Source organism: Eufriesea mexicana, unplaced genomic scaffold (assembly GCF_001483705.2).
Source record: "Eufriesea mexicana isolate 0111107269 unplaced genomic scaffold, ASM148370v2 scaffold1652, whole genome shotgun sequence".
Taxonomy (NCBI): Eukaryota; Metazoa; Arthropoda; class Insecta; order Hymenoptera; family Apidae; genus Eufriesea; species Eufriesea mexicana.
Window position 1 is genome coordinate 63,008 of NW_016909739.1, and position 19,875 is coordinate 82,882.

The 19,875-nt window shown below is 33.4% G+C and overlaps 1 protein-coding gene across 1 annotated transcript; it reads right to left on the bottom strand.

Moving 5' to 3' along the window:
* Nucleotides 1-263: 263 nt before the first annotated feature.
* Nucleotides 264-19,403, bottom strand: LOC108548536 (biotin--protein ligase). Its single transcript, XM_017901541.1, has 9 exons — nt 19,348-19,403; nt 9,653-9,979; nt 5,908-6,265; nt 5,578-5,760; nt 4,180-4,312; nt 3,154-3,314; nt 1,417-1,531; nt 1,122-1,335; nt 264-477 (listed from the first exon to the last, which is right to left on the bottom strand). Exons 1-9 carry the CDS (start codon nt 19,401-19,403, stop codon nt 264-266), a joined length of 1,761 nt encoding a protein of 586 aa, XP_017757030.1.
* Nucleotides 19,404-19,875: the final 472 nt, after the last annotated feature.

Below are 19,875 nucleotides of genomic sequence, written 5' to 3' on the forward strand. Positions count from 1 at the left end.
AATAACACAAACAAATGGTTTATTTATTTACCAACATTTTTATTAATGTTCTCTTTTTAGCACGAAATATTACATCGACTTGTATAGCAAGAAGTCAGTTACAATAAAACAGCTTACATTCTATTCCATTTGCTGAACAAGCAAATGATAAATAATAAACTAAAACTAAAATAATCAATTTTTGATTCAGATCCATTTTATAATAAGTTAAAATATATACATGATGTATTAAAATAAAAAAGAATGATAGTGTACAATAAGTATTAAAATACGTTTGATGGACTTGTTATTCTATTTGAATATGACCACTTTGGAGCTATAAGTCCCTTCAGGGAATCGAAAGTATTACCGTCTGGATGTACAGTTAATATCGTTCTGTCTTCTCCTCGAACACGTAAATATCCATAATCATCTATACCTAATATTGTAACATTTTCTGACGTCCCCGATGCTGATAATACCTTTACATGTGTATTGCTGTAAAAATATAAAATATAATTTAACTACAATTAATCTGTTAACTAATAAAAATATAAAAATAATGAATTCTTTAAATGATTTAAATGATTTTTTAATACAGTTGGGAATTAATACAAAAGTTTAAATTTAAGCAGTTATTTATTCATTAATGATCGCTGGCTTATGTAATCTTTACATGAGGTTAGTTGTGAGTTATAAGTGAATTTGAAAAAAGAAAAATTTTTCGTATTTATATCAACGAATAACAATATGTAATAAAAGCACAATGTTTTAATTTATATATTTTAAACTTTCATTATTGTTTTAATTATAGTATTTTGAGGCTTTCTACTTTACAATTCTTAGTGAAATTATCAGTTGTGAATATGTTAATATTAAAAGTAAAGTAAGAGAGTATTATGATATTAAAATATGTATATTTGTAAATTAAAATTAATCAATTGCATATATAAATGTAAAAAATATTGTGGAACAAATAATACTGTAGCAAAATATATTTATTTAACAAAATACATTAAACAAGTCAAAAAATTTATGTGCATATATAGATGATAAACATAATATTATCATAGGTTATAGATGTTATAAAATTGGCAAAAAGTAAATATTAACAAATTTAAATATTTAGAACAAAAACTTACCTATGCAACCAGTAGGTATAGTATCTATACAAAAAAGAATCTATATTATCACTTTGTATGGTGTCTAACCATTTTTCAATCTCATTAAATACAATAGCAAAGTATTGCTCATATGATATCATTTTCAACTGTTTATGATACATTTCGTTAAATACATTAACTATATCATTGATGCAATGTGTAGGTTTTTTATTGAATAGATTTAATCCAACCCCTGAAAATGACAATAATTCAAATTGAAAATGATAATTATATCTTTTTTATATATATAACATGCAACAGTATTAATACTTACCAACATTACAAATGTTAAGATGTGACATTACATGCGTCTCTACAATCACTCCACCAATCTTGATATTATTACCAGCATAAATATCATTAGGCCACTTTAATCTTAGATCAATATCCTATAATTCAAGATTAAGATTACAATAAAATTAATGTTTATGTTGATTGCAACTGATGTTCTACATTTTAAATATGATTAAACATAAATATGAATCTAATAAGTACTATAACGTAATTAAAATTTGATTTATAAAAATCAGATAGTCAAATAAGGAATATAATTTGAATTTCATAAATGACTATTTTAGCAATAATTAATTCAGATGAATATAATTGAATGCTTTTATTAAATGGAATAATATATTTTTTGATCTATGTAAATCATGTAATAAAAAGACTTTGTATAGAAAGTATTGAATTATTTATTAATTTTGGGAGATATTTTAACTTTGATACTGGAAAACACGATGAAAAGGGAATGAGTAGTTTTTATAAGTTAATTCAATTAACATCATAAGCATGATAATGGAAACATCAAATTATGGTAATAGTAACAAAAAAAAGTCTTGAAAACGGGAAGGAAATAAAATTGATAAAGAGGAATCTGAAAATTAGATATAATAAACTCCTGGAATTGCTTGTTATTTTTCATTTGTTTCGTTTGTATTAGTAGTTTATATTACATTAATATAGTTGTAAGTGTTTTTAGTGCTGAGAACTTTTATATTTTTCATATTCTACTTCTAACTTTTAATGTTTATTTCAATGCAATCATAATATGCAATGACTATATATTCAATAGTAATATTGTGTTTGTAATATGACATTTTGACATGAAGAGTATAACAAAGAATGTTGTACAGATGGGTCTTTTTACCAAGTAATGTTGAAATTAACCAATTTTTAATACAAGATTTTACTTAATAAAATATTTATATTACTTTGTATTGTCTATATACATATTTTATATATTTTTGGAAGATATGCATGACAATAACATGTTAAATTCTTGAAAATTGGTCCAAAAACATTTTTGTACTCAATGAAGAGTTGTATTTGAATGTATCAATGTTATTACTTAATACAAAACTCTATTATTTAGAAAATATCAGTAATTGACAAACTTTTTTTTGTAGAGAGATATTAAATATTTGTAGACCTTATAGGCAAACCAAAATAAGCGAAAATTATTATGTAAATAAGTAACAAAATAAGCAATATTTCTATATATTTGTTAATATATTTGCTTGCAATAGTGTTAACTGTTAAATATCAGTGTTAGTGTTAGTGAATTAGTATATTAATGTTAACTAATGAATATAGCACTAATAATTATAATACAAAAGATTTCATGAGTATCTCTTGTCATATCATCAAAAAAAAGTTCTCAAATAAAACTCACTTAGCAGTTATCTGGATCTGAACTTCCTCTTAAGCTAATTCAAAAAGTAGAATTAAATCAAATTAAGTAGTTCATCTATCAAATAATTAACATGACCCTATTACATGTAAAATAATTGATTTACTTAAAATATGCAACACCGTTTTATAAAAAAACATTATTATTGTACTAAAAACATTTTTATTGTTTTAGTATTTTATTTTTTCTGTAATTATTTTATTTTACTCCCATTCAAGTAATATGATATATTCCAATTATGTAAGTCATATAAAAAAAGTTTCAAAAAAAAAAGGCAACAATAAATCTATAAAATGTAATAACGGTATAATGAACACGTACCTCATATCCAGGCAAAGATTTAAATGCAGATACAATTGCAACAGAAACTAAATGTTGCAAAATTGAAATGCGTCTTCCAAGAATTGTATCAGTAGGCACATGAATTTGTAAGGAAAACAGTGCGGATCCAATTGGACTAAGCCAGATATTTTTACTCCTTCCTTAAAACCAATGTACTTGTAATTATATTAGAATAAGAGATTGCTAATATTATTTTAAATTATTTGATATTACTTAATATAAATAATTTTTAAATATATGCAACTTCATTAATATTGTTTCATATATACATTATTCAAATTATTATTTAAAAGAACCATTTAGTATACATGTTACTTAGAACACAAAGGATTCTGATAGTTACAGTGCAGAAAACAGTTATTAAAAACTATGGTAGTAAAGTCTATAGATTTACTTATATTGTAAAATTTAAATAATTTAGCAGCCAAAATAGATGAGATCAAAAAGATTGAAATAAGTCTCCAATCTTGTTGATTTTTATTTGAATAACTGAAATGTAATATTAAACAAGTGATGGATAATCTCTAATTGAATATAAAATATTTAACATAAAAGAAGCAATTGAAAATTTCCCTGTGAAGATATTCTATCTCTCTATTAGCTCCTGATACAGGGGGTTCTACTCATTATTAGTATAACAGAAAACAAATGTTTCAGTATTTTTAATAGTCCCTCTGTTGACTCTCTCTTCATCATTAATTACTTTATCATATCTTTTTAATTATATGAAATAAAATGACCACAAATAACTATAATTATAAATAGCTAACTATATAAATTATAAGATGATGCTAAACATTATTAGATTGCTAAACAAAATTAAAATAATTTTAAAAATGAAAGAAAGTCTATTTGAGCACTGTAATTTAATTTAGGTGAAAAATTATTTACTTCATGGGATATTTAAATAGACTGTACACACACAAAAAGAATTTTTTGCACAGAGTTTTGCTTAATTTTATAGAAAGCAAATATTAGCACTGTGTATAAAATATTTATACATACCTCTTCCCTTTGTTTGCTGACGAACAATAACAGCTAAACCGTGTTGTAACTGATGGCCATTTAAAACGTCCATAGAAGATGACAATACATCCGCGTATATCACTAAACGTCCCAATTCCTTAGAAGTTAAGTTCTACGACAAAAAACAACATACACAATAAACCAAAAAGATGAATACAATTATATATTAACTTTTAGTTAAAATTTAGTTTTTTAATATTATTAAATCCAAATAATTTGAAGCGCCTATTTACATCGTATTAGTAAAATTAGATAATTAAACGTACATTCTTTTAAGAACATACAGTTCAAGAAAGTACAAAAATTCTTTAGTCATGCATGTGATGACAAGACTGCAATGTCATATACCTACTGATTCGCATCTAATCTTTTGTAAATGCCAGCACATCTTTAATAGTGGGTATACAGTCATCCCTTAGTTTCAGACGTTAGTCACCCTATACCCTTGCTCTTTGTACAATGTTCTTCAGTCCTTTTCACGCCATTTTTAGTTCCTAGTGTAGGATACTTTTAATGTATAGGATTTAGAGTTAAGGGGGTATTCTAGTCTAGAACCTTCAAAAAGTTAACTTTCTTTAATTTCATTTTCTGAAAGTATATTATATACTTTCTGTATCTTTCAATTTATTTTCTGAAAGAATAAATTTTTTAGGGAATTCCAAATGACCTATAGTTCGTTTTCATCGTTGTGCTTGCCTTATTTTAGAGGGTTCACCGGATCAAAAATAGCAGAAAGCTACTATAGTTAATTGGTTCGCCGATTTTTGAACGAAATGTTTAAAACTCAGTGAATGCAATAAAGTAGAAGTTTCTAAATAAAAAAGTTTAATTTTCCGTGCTTTATGGCCCTGTATTAAAAGTTTCCGTTCCGTGAAATACTGTTTATTATTACCACTTTAATTTTTCATTTTATCCACTTTTTCAAAAACATTTTTTGCCGTCAAAAAATTACTTTATGTATAACCAATTATGCTTCACATATATGCAAACTTTTATTAAAATCAGAATTTTGGGTTAAAGAATTTTCTGGAAATATAGCGTTCGAATACTTTCATTAATTACTATGTATGGGTTTATGAGATCTATATACCTTATATGCACTATATACCCTAGAATGCTATAGTATATGGCGATTTTCAGAGAATAAAAGATTTTGATTGAATTTAAACTGTCTATAACTTCAAAACAAACCATTAATGCAATTTTGTTATTCTTTTCGTCGTGCTTTTGCTTGTAAAAATACTACATAAGAGTTCTCTTGCCCATTATCAAATGTTTCCTTTAATTATATATAGATAGAGAAAAAAAGTTAAGAGTTAAATGAAAAATGAAAGTAAATTTATTGTAATTAATTAATTACTTTAAGAATTACATTACCTCAAAATATTCTACAGTTGAGAAGTTGTCTGGACACTGGTGTACCATAATGGGGAGAAACGAAGATGAAGCCGGTTGAGGAACTGTACTACTTCGACAGAAGTGAATTTCCAGTTGCGACATTTTTAAAGTGTCACTTGTTTGCATTGCGTCCTTCAATCTCTCTAGCATTTCTAATTTTAACTGTAAAATACAAAAATACATAATCAAAAAGAATATAATTTAAATATATTTTCATTTTCTAGTTTGAAAATGTTGTATATCAGAGAATACTCAAATTACATACTCGTAACAAATTTTTCTTTCTAAAATAACAAATATCGTTCATACCTCGTGACGTCCCAAGAAGAAAGCTGGTGTATAAGTTACAGGTGCAGTTTTCTGTGAAGTGCTACGAAGTTCTATTCCAAGATGTACATTTAACAGATCATTGAATATTTCCAGTCTAGTTGCATTGCTTTCCTTCAAAGCATTAAATTTACTCTCCTCGAATTCATATTGCATTGGATCCACTTCTAAATGTATCTGAGAGAAAACAAGTTTCCCGCCACTTTCCGGGAGCGTCGCTAGTATTATACTCGGCGTGTGCCATGTTTCTTCTGTTCCGAGTACTTTCAGGTCAAACGAATGCAAATTTCCTTTCTTGTCTTTCACGTCTACCGACGCTGGTGGAGACACACTAGATACTCTGAAAAAAGACTTTTGAAACGACTCGAATCATCGCAACATTGTCATATTGCTACACATTAGGATAGCCCTAAGTTATGAGTTGTTGAAAATTTTGAGTAAATTTCTTTTCAAGTCCATTGAATCCGTATGGAAGTAATTTCTGTAGTATTTTCAAGCTTAACCACTTGCGCTAGAAAGACGTGCCAGGCACGTCGAGATGCTTTTGTTCCAAAATCGCCAGCGACGTGTACACCATGTCGATAAGCATTTATCGCAGAAATAAAAATGACGTGGACTGCACGTCGACTAACAACCAGATCGTTCATTTCTCAAGCTATAGTTCTAGAGTGCACGGCGTCGAATAGATTATTAATCAATAAAATGTTATTGTTGTCGTGAGTATTCATTTATATTTGTGTAAAATTCTTTATACAAGACCCTACCAAAGCAATGAGGCGCTGTTTAAAGGTTGCACTCGCAGACACGGTGCAGCGTCAATGTGACACCTTACGCATGTTATACTGTAGCGCACGGTACCGGAACCGTGAGTTTATTGGTAGTGCAAGTGGTTAATGGAGCAACGATAAAACGTCTTTCAAAACCTTTAAAGTTAAAAAGTACAATGTATATGATGCTACTAAATGTCATTAATTGTATTATATAGGGTGTCTCATTTTAGTAGATACAACAAAATATTTCGTACACAGTTTAAAAAAAGTACTTGCATATGTATTCTATGATATTGAAGAGAGATTAAGGATTTTGTTTCCCATTCTTAACTTATTTGCCTTTTAACTTAAAAAATGGGACATCCTGCTCAATTATAAGAGCATAATGGTATGATTTAACGTAGGAAACCTACGAAATCGTCTAGGTTTATGGTGATAACGTAATCTTTATCAATTTAAAAAATAAATTACTTTTTTATTGGTCTAAATATATATAGAATAGAAAATATTTTGTGCATATTTCAGATAAATAATTTTGGAAATTGACAGTTATAGATATCCATTAGTTAAGATTTTTATTTAAATCTGTCACCTATTAAAAAGTATAATTAAATTGGGAAGTATATACTACTGACCAACTTCATATAATTAAGATAATAACTAAAGGTATCATAATTGAAAGTATCTTTTGAAAACTGAAGGTTTTAAACATTCACAAAAGTAATAAGCAAATAATAGTCGAGTCTATTAGCAATTTTGAAATGAAATTTAAAGTATTAGTAAAGTATGGTATATATTTATAGTGTTACATGTATGAGAAAGAAAAGTTATTTGGAAAGAATACTAGGGAATTTCAGTGCATTCTTTTCGACCATAGATATTAATTTCTACATATGGTAAAATACAATGAAAGACGCTTCATCGTTATCAAATCAGACTTAAATATTATAACAATTATTTTTCACAACATAATGTTGCTCAAAATAAAAAATGAGAACAATTATATTAACTGATTTTAATAATTGAGTTACATAAACAAAAGATATATTTTTCAGTGTGCTGCAGAAGTTTAATGCTTAATTTATGTAAGTCATCAGATGGAAAAACTTGAAAATCGCTATTTTAAAACATTCTGCGCAAAAAATATTAGTATCCAGTGTAAAAAAATTAATCATATTTTAAATATTTCATGTTCTTTGAAATCTTATAAATATTTTGTTGATAGCAGTGTTTCGATTGGTATGAATGACGAGTGAACGAGAACCGACAACTGTGGAAGAGTGAACGAGAAGCGGCAATTGTAGATGAGTGAGAGAGAATGAGCACGAGTGTCAATTGTTTCGTACATTAAGCATGGTGTGTGCAGTATATTAAAAGTAAAAGTAAAATCCAAAGATAGCATTAAGATCTACGTACAGAATATTAATATACATATATAAATAGATAGAGTTTTTCTTTAGTTATTTATGTTATACAATCATTTTTATATTTATATTAAATCCATAAGCATTAAACCTCTGTTTCAATCATTCATTATCCACGTAGAATCCTAACCTCCAACATATTTGAATGTTTCACGATTACGATCATTTAGAGAAAAGTGCAGTTGCACTTCTCAAATTCCCCTCTGTATTTGTAAAAAAAAAAAAGTTATACTATGAGATGACAGTACTTAAACAGTATAAAATTGTTTTAATTTTCCCAAATATTTTTTGATCAACCCTTTTGCTTTGAGCGCCGCCTATTGACGACATCCACTCTATTACTTTTACGTACGAGTCCCGCATATAGGGGGCGCGATGACTCCTGGTCTCATATGAACTGTTCACTGCACAAATCGATTAACTCGATTTTTGAAAAATCTTAAATTTAAGTGTCAAAGTACTTGGTCTAGTCATAACTTTTTATATTTATAATAACTTTCCCTGGTAATTAAGATCAACACCGTTAAACGACAAAAATTTTTTGGCCACTGAATAATAAATAATTTATTTCAGAGGTCACTTTGATTAACTCCGTACTCTAATGTAAATCATCGCAATAATGCAACTCAAATGCATTAGCAAGCCATGAATGATAACGGAGAATTTTTTAGTGCCGTCTTATCAGAATTTAAGTAAAATTTAGTAAAATTTAAATTTATTACTTTTTCCACTTGCCAAATCGATTAACTCTACCAGTAACATAAAAATGGTAACATTACTAACGATTACCTTTTGGTTATTTTTTCTTATAAATTTTATATACCGTTAGATGAAAGTTACATTTGTATTTATGCATTCTACGATATTTATTTCGATTTAAATTATAAAGGGAATTTTAAAAAACAATATACATTATTTCATTGCATTTCTCCACTTTTTGTTTTATGGAGTTAATCAATTTGTGCAGTGAACGGCTCATATATCCGGTATCCAAATAATTAATTTGTGTTTCATTATTAATTATATTAAACATTTTATCGTAAAGTTTTGTAAATAAATGCCTATATTACCTATAATTAATAAATAATAATATAAATAATTAATTAAGGCTTAGGAAAACGTATATACAGAAACCATGCACATTGTGCATATTTCTGGCGCGCGCTTCCGTTCGGGGACAGTACTTCAACGGACTGAACTGCCGAAGCGAAAAGGTTAATCTTATTTGAAACAGCTAAAAACAGTGTACAAAATATGAATATTCCACAAGGTATGTACACAAACCATAATATGAAGAACTCTATAACACGATATAACGTTTTGCAAACTTTAATGGATTAGGTTAGGTTAGGTTAGGTTAGGTTAGGTTAGGTTAGGTTAGGTTTAATGGATTAGGTTAGGTTAGGTTAGGTTAGGTTTAATGGATTAATATCTGTCGCCATTAATAAACTGATACGTTTAATTTACATTTCATTTCATATCTTGGCTTCTAAATAGAAAAACTAATTAAATAGGAATAGGTAAAAATCTTACTTTACGTCTTCATGGTCCTGCGAGAATCTTGTCTTTGCAGGAGATGGCTGATAGCAGAAGATATGGTGCATCATGCGTACGTGCTTCCACTTCCCATAAGAAAAGTGTACGAGCTCGTTTTCTCTTACTTCGGCAGTTTTAAACGATGGAAGTAAAATATGAATTACATCGGAGCATAAAGCGAGAAGTCTACCACCCAGAAGTATGTACTCCACGATTTGATTCCCAATCTCGTTGCCAACATTTCCGCAAACCACAACTAAACTTGCATTTCTTATCCAAGCGTCATTATGTGCTTCTTCCGCGGGTAACGCATAAATGGCGTATCTAATTATGAAAGAAAATTTCGTAACTTCAAATATAAGAAATTCGGTAAAAGATGGAACATGCTACGAGACTAAGTATCCTTTATGCTCGGCTTAAACGTATATCCGATTTTATATTAATAACATCTAATATAAAATGAGCATACGAAACAGAGAAATAAAAATATATTTTAAATTAAATTAATACTGATTACTTTAAAATATTTTAAAATATTATACTAAGGAAAATTGGTTCCTTTAACCGTTACTATACCAACAAAGGTCTCTCGAAGTTCTATAAGGGGTAGACTTCTTTCTATGTGATCGGTAATTTTAATTTTGTGCAATATACAGTAAGTATAAAAAGTATTCATTTATCTAAAACTTCCAAAAAGTACTTCGTAACTACTTGTTCTTACACGAAAAATTTCTACATATTCTTGCAAATTTCTAGGACGGATGTATTATAAGAGAAATAAGTAGTAAATTGTCGTTTAAAAATAAAGAGAAGAGTCCGAAAAACGGTGTATTTTTATGAAGCAATAAGTATTCCTACGTTTTACAAATTCAGAATAAAAAACTATTTAGGATAATAATTTTTCACAAAAGTTTATCTTAGCCGATACCTCTTTAATTCAATAATATGTTATATCTGAAATATTTCAGCATATTAAAAATCATTATGTATCTATAATTGACTTCTTTTTCTATTCCATTGTTAAGAGATTTTATCATTTTTCACTTTTCTGGTAGTGTTCACTGTTATTTTTTATTAATTTTACCATTCATTTGTATTATTTATTCATTTTCATGCATCATCTAGATTCTAAGCACACTTGTAGCGGCTCTCGGCACGTACATGCAAAGAAACATTTGGCGTGCAGAAAAGGGGGTCGAGAGGATTTATGAGACGCGTTGCTACGTAGCTGTTTTTGAGAAAGCCGTTTTTCATTTTAAGCTAAATTCAAAAATTTTATGACGGCACGTATTGCTACCCTCGGACCTAGTCAGTCCGGGCCTCAACAGCCCACGCGGGTGCCATAAAGCCTCCGGGGATTCTCCGAAGGGTCCAAGGGACCGCAGGCAACCTTAGCCGCGCCGCGGCCCCGTGAGGAAACCCCCCTACGTCACCAAATTTCGCAACCGCTCCCGCGCTTTTTCAAAAAACGCGCCAAGGGCGTAAGGAATAGGGGGCGCAATTAGTTGCACGGAAAATACCTGATTGGTTAACGAGCCGAACCCGAGTTCGGTGTTAACTAATCAGAGTCTCTCGCGTTTTTAGGGAGAGCTTGTAAAATCGGAGGAAGAATCCGCCAGTATTTTCCAAGTGACGAACTAGTCAAGATCTCCTGCATTAAAAACCTTGTACGATACAAAGAAATAAATAAAGTAGAGAAGGTGTTAACTCGATGTATTCCTGTGTACTCCTTTACTGTATCACCTTCCTACGCACTGTTAAAAGTGTGCAAATTTCTATTATGAATTGGTCTGCACCGGACCCCGATCACAATCGCATAGAGAATCTGTGGAGATTACTGAAAGAAAGATTTCGGGATTCATGTCTTCTGCATGTTTGAAAACTCTCTTTTGTTATGACTTCTCGTGTCGTGGAACACGAGAATCTATGAGTATGTAAGTATAGAAACTGTAAACGATGGAGAGTTCTGAGGGTGTATATCCCTCTCAGTGTCGAGCGAAAAACGGGTGCCTATGCGGAGATAATCGGACGAATTTACTAATAAAATCGAAACTAAGAATGATGCTTAAAAAATTCAAAATGTAGCATATTACTGAAAAAAAGGAGAATAATGTAATACCGATTGTGTTTCAATATTCATTGAAAATCGTACGAATAACATCGATGTAAAACACGATGAAAAACATAGAAACAAGAAATAATAGAAATTCTAGAATTCTAGAAATAATATTTGCACATGAGAATAATCATCGTTTGATCACAGTTTTATGTAGGTCACGTAGTATGAAGTATAAGTATTACATTTTCGATGATTTTTAATAAAATAACCGATATCAGTCCTGAGAACGAAAGGATAACTTCATGGCAGCAACCAGTATAGAATATAACAAAAAATTAAACCCGAAAACAATTTTTTAAATTCTTTTGCAATGAAATTAGACCGTTTATAACGTTTTATAAATTTATTTTGAGATAGAGCTTTCTCGCAAAGCGAAGAATAAGGCGCCATCGCATACGCAACGATATATCGCCGTTGGCACTTTTCGTAAGTGTAGCGCACGCGATATATCGTTGTGCAACACTAAAAGGGATATTTGAGAAACATCGCAGGACGAGCTTCAAAACAACGAAGAACAAATCTGAAAGACCAAAGGGCTTGATCCGCAGATGTACTCCTGTTCGGAGCCTTTGCATGGCGACTACAGCATGGCGGCTAGCGTGAACTCTGAGAAAGTCCGCCAGATGTCGCTACCTGCTCTTTCCGCGGTGTAAACGACTGTCTCGCGACAATCTTTTCTTTGTTACTTTGTCCGGATTGCGTCATACCGGTAGTCAATCGTAGTCTCAACACCGTTATGGGAAGACGTTAAAGGTTATGTTCCGTCGTGGAACAAAGAAGACCCGTTACGGTCTTCCAACAGCCAGGTCTTAGGGTCAAACAATTCGGCATAGGAATTTTCCGCTCCATGCCTTCAGCATGTTTGAATGCTTTACCCTTTTTCTTTGACTTCTCGCGTCGCGGAACACGAGAATCCTGGAAATCCCTAATTTAACGAAATTAGGCGACGGCTCTTAAGACTTGGCTAACAATAGGCCTGAGGACTCCACGTGGTCCGCACACGTTGGAAGCCTCAGACCCTAGTTAGGGATAATAAACGACCGATGGGGTCACCAGCGCGCGGGTGGACCCCACGTACCCCACCTTGGAGAAGAGGGTTTCCTCCACTATCGTTTTCTTTTTGGGGGAACCTTCCCTTTCTCCAAGGTCACCGATACGCGAACCAAGGGAACGCCCTTGGTCAAAAACAGCCAATTACATTTGGCGAGCTCCCGATTTTTCCTAAGGCCGATTTTAGGAAGGTCGAGGAGCTCACTTCTTTTCGAGACTTCAAAGACATCGGTTCTTTCCAAACACTTCCGTTCGAGATCTCAGAGACATCGGTTCTCTCTCAAACATTTACGTACGACACGTCAGAGACATCAATTCTCTCCAAATCAACAATACGCCACGTTCTTTTCGAAACGTCGAAGACACGATTTCTTTACGTTCGTACAACTTAAACAGTTGCCCAAGATTAATTTGGCGGGCATTCGATTCGATCGCGACGCGACAAAACAGGTTATATTAAATGTATACCTCTGTCATAAACAAAGTCTCCTTATTTATTGGTTCTGCGTGTGCAGTGTTCCATGATACTTAAAAACACAGCCACAATCTCTAGATGTAGATAATTATGTATCAATTACGAACATATATGGGACCACTTAATGCAAAAAAATACATTTCCACGATATTTAATCAAAGAATGATTCAAAGAAACCGGTTACCGAGGAGAAACGTCCAGCAGTAACAGCACAAAATTTATGAGAAGCAAGAGGACTAATTGTTCAGGGAGATGGAACATGGAGAAAACACGGTTTCTCCTCTTTACAATGGATTGTTACGCTTCTAGAATGTTATTTGGGAAAAGTATCGGATCTGCACTTGGAATCGTTGTATCGCAAAATATGCGAATATTAGAAGACCATGCAGAACGCACTCGAATTCGAAGACTGGGTGAAAAATCGCATACAAAAGACTATTCAATAAACCATAAAGGTAGCTCAATTTTGTGAGCAAAGAGGTGAGGATCGGCGAGATCCGATCCTCCCCGTCGGGACTAGGCTCGCTCTGGGTCCAGTGCTCCCTCGCGGCTGCCAGGAAGATGGCTGAATGCGGGCGAATTCGGGTCGAATGGACGTTCACTCGCGTTCAGGTACTAGCACAGCTCGGAAGCTGCAATGCTTCCACTGTCTGGAATTTGGGCACGTTAGACAGTGGGGCATGAGCGAGGTGGACTAGAGCACCGTATGCTACAGATAAAGCTCTTCGGGACACTTGGCCAGTGGGTGCCAAGCCGTGGAATCCAAGTGCCCGGTCTGCGCCGGCCTCGAGCGCCCCTCCGACTACAGACTTGGGAGCAAGACGTGCTTCCCACCAAATGTGGAGAAGGGGGCCCCTCGGCCGGCGACGGCCGGGACTGTGATTTTGAACGCGACCGCGATTTCGCGGGGCCCGCCGATCGGCGGTACAACGGGTCCGCAGTTGGCCCAACAGATGAGGGTCTTGAAGGAGAGGCCATGGTAACGGCTTAAAATTCAAGTCGACCAGAATCCTCCATGCGCAGGACTTGCTCCTGCAGACGCTCGCCGAGGTAGAGGTTGGGCTGACTGTTACCGCAGAATCCTATCGTATCCCCCACCACAACGAGTGGTACGGGGATCGGAACGGCTCCGTGGCAATAATATCCAGGGGACTGCCACGAACTCCCACTTCCGCGCTGTTACATAGCACGGTGGGCTTTGTGGCGGTCTCCGGGAGGACGTCATTGTGGTGGGCTGTTACGTCTCGCCCAACTGCGGCTTTTCGTCGTACGAGAGGTATCTGGACGAGGTTGGGAGGTTCCTAAATGGTCACATGACCACATATTGTGGAATGCACAATGTGAGTGCAAAACGTGAGAAAATATAGAGAGTACAAAGAAAGAGGTATCTGGACGAGGTTGGGAGGTTGACCACATATTGTGGAATGCACAATGTGAGTGCAAAACGTGAGAAAATATAGAGAGTACAAAGTTATACCAAAGTAGTGATATTTGTTAATATCGAATAAAATATATAAATACATTATATGTACGTATTCGTTATAAATCCACCTCGCTAACAATAGGCATTATCAAGGAGCGAAATTTTATTTTGGTTATCCATAAGCATTATCGATAGCGAAGAATTTTTCAGTTGCCTCCAACCAATGTTGATGGTGGAATTGTTTCCTGGTTAGTCAACAATCGTCAATTATTACTCATTTGATTAATAATTAGTACTTATTTATTGATAACGTAAAACAAATTGCTGAATTTTGAATTTTGAACATGTATTTCATTAACACGTTGGATGCCACGTCAGTTTTACAAGGATTGCCTGTGACGCCACGATGAATTTTCTATTATGCAATATAAATAATGTTGAAATATTATCTGCAATAGATAATATTCCGTCGCGGAACAAGGAAGACCCGTTACGGTCTTCTAACAGCCAGGTCTTTATGGTTAAACAATTCGACATCGGAATTTTCCTCTCCATGCCTTCTGCATGTTTGAAAGCCTTCGCTTTTATTCTGACTTCTCGTGTCGCGGAACACGAGAATCCTGGAAATCCCTAATTTAACGAAATTAGGCGACGGCTCTTAAGACTTGGCTGACAATAGACCTGAGGGCTCCACGTGGTCTGCACACGTTGGAAGCCTCAGGCCCTAGCTAGGGACCATAAACGGCCGATGGGGTCACCCCAGCGCGCGGGTGGACCCCACGTACCTCACCTTGGAGGAGAGGGTTTCCTCCACTACCGTCTTCGTTTGGGGGAACCTTCCCTTCCTTCGAGGTGACCGATTCGCGGACCAAGGGAACGCCGTTGGTCAAATCAGCCAATAATATTTGGCGAGCTCCCGATTTTTCCTAAGACCGATCTTAGGAAAATCGTGGAGCTCACTTCTCTTCGAATCGTCGGAGAGACCAGTTCGACTTCAGTCGTCGTCAATTCACCATCAGTTCACTCTTGAATTTGATCCATCAGTTCGATCGTAAAATTCAATCGAGTCGATACGTTCTCGAATTTTGGATAGAGCAGTTCAGACCAACCTTCGAAGAGTGCCCTACGACTGTCACGTGATAATTTTCTCAAAATCACCAATCGCAGACAGTTAGGGGAAGAGTTAAACAGTTGCCCAATATTAATTTGACGGGCAACACAGCGAGTTCGCGAGACGGATTTATAACCCGTCCGAATCCATCAAAGGTTCAATCGCGACGCAACAGATAAATTACAATGTACAACCATGTTTGACATGTCAATTGAGACAATTCAGTCACCATTGAATTAACGATGGTAATAATAAAAATTTCTAAATATTGACATTTGTTTAAATTAAATATATTTCTATCAATCTGGGCGCGCCGGTCACCGGTGACCCCTATGGCATTCAACGTTTTAAGCAAGAAAAATGTACAGAAGTAGTAAAAAGATATATATATATATAATGTTAGAAACAAGTAATGATGGTCGATTAACCAAGAAAAAATTGCGCCGTCAATATTGGTTACAATACAATACAATATGTAGCGACCATCATTCTCGCCCTCGCCACTAGATGGATTCCGCCTTCAAGGACTTTCCCGCAAGTCCTCGGGAAACTCCCAGTTTCCTATATATATAACTTCCAGTCTTTCCAATAGTATCCCCAGTGTCTAAGGCAGGGCCTGCTAAGCAAGCCTTACTGATGAGTCCGCTAGTAGGCCCGGGACGAAATGCATCCCTTCCTTTTCCTACCGTCCCTTCTAGCTACCTACCACCGAGGATACCTGCCACAGCCGACGTCAAGCAATGGTGGGGGAGGACCCCCCCCCACAAATATAATACAATATAATACTGACACATATGTTTTTGTATTTCTTTATTATATTTATTTTGTATATTTCTTTTGTATATTTGTATATTTTCTATATTTATTTTGTATATGTTTTAATAGAAATTCGTTCGAAAAGAACGTCTATATACGCAGTTTCTATGTTGCATTTTTACGAAACGTTAGTTACATAATTGCATTTGCATTTTTTCAGAACGTTGTTTACGTAGCACGAATTTACTATACAATATCGGATTAGACATATTTAAAAAAGGAATCATCGAGAAGCAGTTTTCAATTCATACAAATCGAGAGAATATTTGTCATACGTTGTTTTGCTGCTGTGAGATCGCTTCCATTGCTCATCTATCTCGGCTCGACTGTACCATAACCGTGCATTGCAATTCAAATGTACGCGGGACACCAAGGGAAGTGCAAAGAACGTCCAACAGAGGTCGGGCTAGGCAACCCCGTGCGTGATTTTACGGAACTTACGAAAATCAACAGTGCGATATAGAGTTTTTAGATGTAGTTTCATTCACAATACACCTAATTCTGTTTTTACAAGAACTTCTTTCACACGATTTTGATTTAACACGAATTAGGAAAAAAATTTAATTCTCTTTTTACACGACTTATTTCGATTTAACACGATCGACCCAAAGTTTTGGCCTAATCAAAACACAAACACAACGATTAATTACCGAATTCGTTCTTAAATCCACTGAAACATCGGCACCACAGGAGGCCAGTCCTAATTTTGTTCAAGAGATTACAGAAAGAATTTCAGCAATGGAGCACGAAGACGATAACCAAGACATTTCTAGCGATAGCAGTAATATTGCAGTCTTATGCAAACGTATGCGTTTATTGTCAGAAAGTGACAACGAATAAAATCTTTTTACGTGTAACTCATATTATCTTGCCTAATTTTTGTGTTCATGAATTAGTGACACGTTTTTTTCCTTTTCAAATGATTATTTACTTTGTACGATACATGTGCAATCTTTATGAAATAAAATGTTTAAGATCCTAACATGAAAACTCATGGTTTATTGTATTATTTTTGCTAATTTCTTGGGACTGCAACCAATCTTTTATTTTTCCATAGATGCAATATATTTTTTTACACGTATTCTTCGGGAACGTATCTATCGTGTAAAAACAGAATTAGGTGTATATCTGTTTTCTGTCTAATTTTAAATATAGTTACAAATGCATTTTGTCTATTTTTCTTTGCACAATTGTGTAGTAACGAGCAATAAAAATTCCAGTTGATCACGTGCATAATCAACATAGATAGTGCCATAATTCGATATAGACATGCACGTAATAATGATAGATTTTTTCACGTATTCCTACGTATGAACCCCCTATAGTACAATAGTAAATCTAATTCATATAAGTTTTTCATCTCAAACTTCAAAAAGATAAATTACATTGGCATAAAACTAAAATTTAAACATGCACAAAATTTGTATAAATTTCAAACAAAATTTATAATTATACTGTAAATAAAACAAATACATAGTGGCTAATTAAAATTAAATAATTTTACAGTGCACAATTTCTCATAATTAAATCAAAATGTAATAGATTTATCGCAAAATGATTAAGAATCGTGTTAATTATTTTCGATTTGGGCCAAAAAATAAAGCAGAATTATGAAAAGAAAGAATTATCTGTGAAATCATTCATGCATGTAAACATAACCTTTTGCACTCGACGATTTTTTCGTTTACAGAAAAATAGTAAAATGGAAGACTCTCTGCCAGAAAGTCAACGATATTTTCAAAACGGTAAATAAGAAATCGTATTAAAAAACAAATTAAAACATAGAATTATTTTATTTCGACATTCCACGCATCGTTGGGTAATTTTAAATTTGATATATCAATTAACATCGATCTTTCGAATCCGATTAAAATGGCGACTGAGGGTCGCCTCTCGAGTGCAAAGGGTTAAAAATGTATGTGTTTCATTTGCCATTTGTTACGTCCTTCTTAATCACACATCAACGTCTACCAATAGTCTACCAACAACATTGCAACTGTATATTTTTCTTGTATTGCGAATAATTAATCACAAAAATAAACAAACGGGCGAAACGAACGCATTTATGTACTAGAGTGTCTCTTCTTTACTTTATGTAGTTTCTGCTTTTCAGTTCCTTTCCTCTTCTTCCAAGCATTGTGGCAACTAGTCCGTAAAAACAGACGCGTGTAATTTCTATCGTATCGAGAGCAACCAGTTATAAAATATGATTATTTCTTTCATATAAAAATATTTCTTTCATATTAAAAGTTGTAATTCGTATAACCTGGTATTGGTATTCCAAACATTACTTCAACACCTAGATATCTTGATATCGGCTTTTCATTCTAGAAGTACTTTGGTGCACTTATGTAAGATTTTAGCTGTTAATAGTTCATAATAACATAATTTCTTGACTCTTATTTGTTATTTATTATAGGAAATTTTTTACCATTTTTAGGAAACAGAGCCAAACTGTCTTTTTGTAAATTATTGACAATTAAGGTTATGGAACAGTGCGAACGTACTCACAGTTGCTTTAGTAGATTTTAAGTTGTATTTTGGTGTCGTATAATATTTAGGTGCACAGCTTGTTTCTGTATCGGACACCATCGAAAAGCTGTTTTCGAGCTATAAATCGTTCTTATTAATGAACTTGCATAACTTCGATATTCTATGACTAATTTCCTTGCTGCTACCAGTTCATGTATAAGTATACACTAATACTATGGTGTTTACGTTGGTGTTTGCTTGACCTCCGCCAATGTTCCTCATTTAGCATTTATCCTGGAAAATCTGCATTATCAATTACCAGATATCATGGCTCCATTGAAAAACAGATTTGCAAAGGATGCTATCTAGGACAAGTCGTCGATCCCTCAATTTGCGCATCGTGTGGAATTTCTTCACATTAGGATCCTAATATAAGATTAGCACGTTGTACTCATTCATGGCAACTTGGTATGCTTTCGAAGCGTAGTAATTTAACAACGACTGATCTAATTGCATTATCACCTTGTCTAAATTGATAGACTCGAAAATTAGTAACGATAATTGAATGAGGTGAAATCAAAACCAGCTACTGATACGTCAAATAGGTACATCTCTAATAATATAGTGAACAAGCTTGAATCGACAATTAAAAATCTTGAAATCAGTATGGAGACCAGTACATTCCATCAGTAAATTATCCTCTTCTATTTTTAAATCCAGAAATCAGACAGATGTGAGAAACTGTAGATGCGTT